The 4,380-nt window shown below is 50.5% G+C and overlaps 2 protein-coding genes across 2 annotated transcripts in view; one reads left to right on the top strand and one right to left on the bottom strand.

Moving 5' to 3' along the window:
* AURANDRAFT_55665 (hypothetical protein) overlaps positions 1–2,496 on the bottom strand; it is a gene marked incomplete at both ends in the record, with an annotated part of 4,985 nt that extends 2,489 nt beyond the window's left edge. The window contains 12 exons of the mRNA XM_009044012.1: positions 1–41; positions 120–275; positions 337–542; positions 597–643; positions 694–799; positions 847–1,059; positions 1,110–1,192; positions 1,354–1,448; positions 1,514–1,792; positions 1,934–2,094; positions 2,137–2,301; positions 2,342–2,496. The remainder of the gene's footprint in view (positions 42–119; positions 276–336; positions 543–596; positions 644–693; positions 800–846; positions 1,060–1,109; positions 1,193–1,353; positions 1,449–1,513; positions 1,793–1,933; positions 2,095–2,136; positions 2,302–2,341) is intronic.
* Positions 2,497–3,521: 1,025 nt separating this feature from the next.
* Positions 3,522–4,380, top strand: part of AURANDRAFT_72798 (hypothetical protein) — a gene marked incomplete at both ends in the record, with an annotated part of 1,750 nt that continues 891 nt past the window's right edge. The window contains 2 exons of the mRNA XM_009044016.1: positions 3,522–3,877; positions 3,929–4,377. Of these exons, the coding sequence (XP_009042264.1) occupies positions 3,651–3,877; positions 3,929–4,377 (676 nt within the window). The remainder of the gene's footprint in view (positions 3,878–3,928; positions 4,378–4,380) is intronic.

Genomic DNA, 4,380 nt, shown 5'->3' with positions numbered 1-4,380 from the left:
CAAGGGACTGCCCTGGTGTGAAGAAGTTCAGACGAAGGTACCTAGGTCTCACCTCTGTGACCATCGATTCATCGTCACTTATCAACGATCTCCAACGAATATTTACGCAGACTCGTCACGCAGAAGCACGATCTGGATCAGGTTGCACAGCATTCTTGATCATGCTGATATGAAAAGGGACTGGTGAGCCATGGATAGGCACAAAGACAACCTGACCCTCCATATCAACGTGAACCTCGCTAGGAAGTAAGTCACTCGGGTATCCCCTCGTAGAGCTACATGATTATCTCCATTAAAATTAAATGAAAGTACAGAACGCTGACGCTGGTAAGGAACGAGTATGCCTCAACTTCAGAAGTGTCAATGTTCGATGAGCTGACCTCATATTGCTTATGTGAATTCGAATCTGCGATGCGCCTTGAGGCTAGTTTATGTCGCATGAGCGCAGCTTGCTTTTCTTCACGGTTACTGTTTCTTGCGGCATCGTCTGTTGCTTTCGCACGCTCTCTTAGACGGCTGCTGAGTACTGCGCTGTGACTTCCCTAGCATGGTGTGATGGCGATTCGAATGCACGTGGTTAACACGCTGGCTCAAACCGCGGGCTTGGAGGGCAACACCAGGTTGCCAGTCATCACGTCTTCATCTGAGAGCTAGGATGACACGGGAAATTACATATTTGAATCAAATGCTTACTTTGATTTTTGACGATGTTTTCTTCACTATTTTCGTTGATGAAATATGAAACATCACGCCATTCCACCGAATGTTTCGTCAAGAGTTCTGGTGGTTCACCATCAGCCTATCGCCAATTAATAGCAATAATGAGGCACACAAATCAGTGCATACCCGAATAATCACAGTATCAGCAACAAGCATTGAATATTCTGCTAGCTTACTCACTGATCCCATGGCATCGAGCTTATCGTTTGGTTCCAACGGTACATCATGCAAACCAATTGCCAGGTTGAACACCATGTTGGGTGAGAAGCTGAGGTCATTCTTAGAATTCAGAAGTAACGTGGCTTCATGGAAGTCCAGACCCAACCCAAAACCAAGAGTCTGTAGACAAGAAGCATCCTTATTCAAGACAACTAACTAAGTCGTGTCACCTTTGGCAAATAGTCAAGCATATGTGGATACTTCTGTGAGAGGAATTTCGAAGCAGCCTCGGCAACGCCCCCCATTCGCTGCCCTGCGAGCATGTGTTCCAAGCACTCACGACGCAACTCAAGCATTATAGAATATGTTCTCTCAACTTTTGGTACCTGGACGTAGGGGGCCATGTTGCCGGGAATTATTGCGTGACATACTGGGTCAACAAAAAATGTCCTTGCTATATTGGCACAGTAGAACTTGTAGCGAGCACCAAGTGAAATGATGACGATATCATCGGAGAGTGATTTATCATTTGTGGTGGCTGTTGGCCGAAGATCATAGTCACCGCCGCTCTGAGAAGCAATATTAGAGATACATAAATGTGCACAAAGAAGGGAACTGCCGACACGGGCAGCACTTGAATAATAGGAAAGTAACATGACTCTAGCTGCCCAGGAGGCACATTCAGCTTGATCTTTGACGGGTCTTCGCAGAATTCTTCCGCCTTGGTGGCGAGTTCCTCGTGGGTGATTGGTTTTGCTTGGTCGAATGAGTCTTCCACCAATCGTACTACGCCATGTTTTAGTACTTTATGTGTTATTGCTGCCGCCTTGCGCAAGCTCGATGAGGCGTCCTCGTCTTTTGTACTCATGAAAAGGCCAAGCGCCGCCGTGATGTCAACTTGTTCCAATTCGGCCTGGCGCATTAGGGCAGATAATTCATTGCATAAACGCAATTTGGGAAGCTTGTGAGAAAGTCCCAGGAGGCGCGTGCATGCGGGTGGGGATGGGCGGGTTGGGGTGTGGTGGGGTGGGTGGGGTCCTTCAGAGGCCGATACACAGAAAAATTGCGGACTGTACGGCTGCATTCCAAGTATTTGCGACAACACCACGAAATTTCATTTTCAAAAGACATCCAAGTTTTACACCACCGCGGCTTTGCTTGATCTTGTTTATTAGAACATGGTATACCGACGCACTACTGTCATGTTTTGAGGCCCTATATTAAGTTTATCTCACAAACATGAGTGACAAAAATCACCTGTGAATAATCAGCGCCACTTCCTGTGTTGGACGTTCTTTTAGAAGACCTTCCAACATCACACACTTCTTGGCCGAGGTGACAATATGTAGGGCTCCGTCACACAACACAGCGAGTGAACCGGGGAGCTCGCGGCCGAACAGATGAATAAAAAAAGCAGAACACCTACATTGATTATGAGGACAGAAGAAGATTAGGTACCAACTTGTTAAAGCTCGGCTCCTCTGAGGTTACTTCCAGTGGAATGGAAAGTGCATCAGTTTGCCACTTTTGATCGCACATGAACGAACGATGCAGCTGCGAGAGGCGACGCCAGAAAATCGCCGCGTCAAGGAGCGCCATTTCAAATTTTGTTGTTATTTGAGCGGCGTCTCGCGACGCGCCGCAAGCTCTTTCGGGGACCGCCGCCGCGTAGGTCGCGTAGGTCCCTATGGGCCAGTAGGCTCAGTGGGCTGAGCCTATGGTCCCTGGATTTGAAGGGAGGAAGTAGACCTTGAGGGTAAGTTGAGGTAGATCTTGAGTGATAAACGGCGACTATCGAGGTCATAACGCGAGTGTGATTAAGGCCGGAAGTTAAATAAAAATAACCTGAGGCAATTAATTTGTTTGAGGAGCTAAATGACGATTTCGTAGCAAATCGTGAAAGATTTACCAAAACTCTCTCTCTCCAGCCAGCAAATCGAGCGGATTTGCTCGCCGCCCGAGCACGAAGCCGGCGCCGGTCGTCTCAGCGCCGCCGAGAGGTGGTCCCAACCGACTGGAAAGGTCTCCATCCGCTGCCGTGGTGGCGCGAGATCGGCGCGACACTCGCCGTGCGGTGGCACCCAGATGAGGTGAACCATAGCACAGGCGTTATAGGCTTAGGCTAGGTTAAGGAGGAGGAGGATACGAGGATTCGTACCCTAGGGGATGACGCTGGGGGAATTGGGTCATCTGCTCCCCCGCCGCATGCGGGCGTATGGAGGGGGCTCGCGAGGAGGCCCGATGGGAGCCCGCTTGGGGTAGTTGTTCCTTTTTCTTTTTTTTTTTTTTTTGGTGGTGCTGGCGTAGTGCTGACGTAGGCGTCGTAGTCGCCGGCCCGGCACAATCAACGTGCGCTTGGCGATAAGCCAGCTACCTAGGGAGCCTACATTCCGGAGTCCGCTCCTTGGGCTATCATATCAGGCTGCTACCCTAACTCGGGACTATGCTATCCTCCCTATGCTGGGACGCTCATACTGGCCTATGCTGGCTATGCTAAGTCTGCCTTATGCTGGCTATGCTCATGCTATACTATGCTGGTGCTTCATACTAGCATACTCGGATTCTAACCATCGTTTGCTTTCCACTGGCACCTTGGGCCCGGGCTTCACTAGAGCTATTGGCTTATCCGGTGCTGTAGCCCGGCCTTCATGGCGTCGACGGGATCGTGGGGGGTTAGAGGAGGGAGGTGGGTGGGTGGGCGCCACCAAAAATTGGTCATGTTGTCCCGTACTGAGGTGGTGCACAAACACTTCTCACTCTAGCTAGAGAGTATGGAACCTGCTCTGAGACGCAAACTCACCGCGCAGCAAGCAAGCCAAAATGTAATAGTTCCCACAGCCGTGTGCAAGACCCGCCAACGTGCAGGATTGGGGCTGCTGACAGTTTTCACTTGTCTGGGCTTGCGTACGGCTGGCACTTTTCAGAGCACAATCGCATCTCTAGGTGTTTTCCCGATTACGGGCGCACCCCAATTCTGTGGCTCAGATGCCCGGCGCGCGTGAGTGAGCCGTCTGCCATTAATTGCCTTTTTTCAACGTGGATTGTGCAGGTTTCCGTGGATGAGTCCCCGCACATTCAACAGTTCAAGAGCAGGGGTCGACGTGCAGTCGCGAGTGCTGCCAGTGTTCCTCGTTGCGTGCGGTCATTCAGGCACGACACCCCTGGTGCATTTACTTTCCTTACATCCGAACTTGTATACAGTCGCCCCAACAGCCGCACTTGAGTATTCCGTGAAACCAGATAGTTTTGGGCGTGCATCACTGCTAGCATCACGCCGGGATGACATGACATTTACTAATCTTGCATTAGCAAACAAACGGCGAAATGCCACGCGATGGCTAGTGAAGTCTCCATCGAATGCATGTCGTTTAGGGTATATTTTTGAGGTGCTACCAGTTGCTCGTGTAGTTGCCTTGATCCGCGATGGTCGCGATGTCATGCTCTCTCTCATAGAACGTTACCCCGACGCAGATCCAGGTGGCGTCCTTTGCCTCCAGCGTG

This window comes from Aureococcus anophagefferens (genome assembly GCF_000186865.1).
Source record: "Aureococcus anophagefferens unplaced genomic scaffold AURANscaffold_104, whole genome shotgun sequence".
Lineage (NCBI taxonomy): Eukaryota > Pelagophyceae > Pelagomonadales > Pelagomonadaceae > Aureococcus > Aureococcus anophagefferens.
The sequence above is the reverse complement of the archived record's forward strand: the minus strand, read 5'-3'. Positions and strand labels throughout refer to the sequence as shown.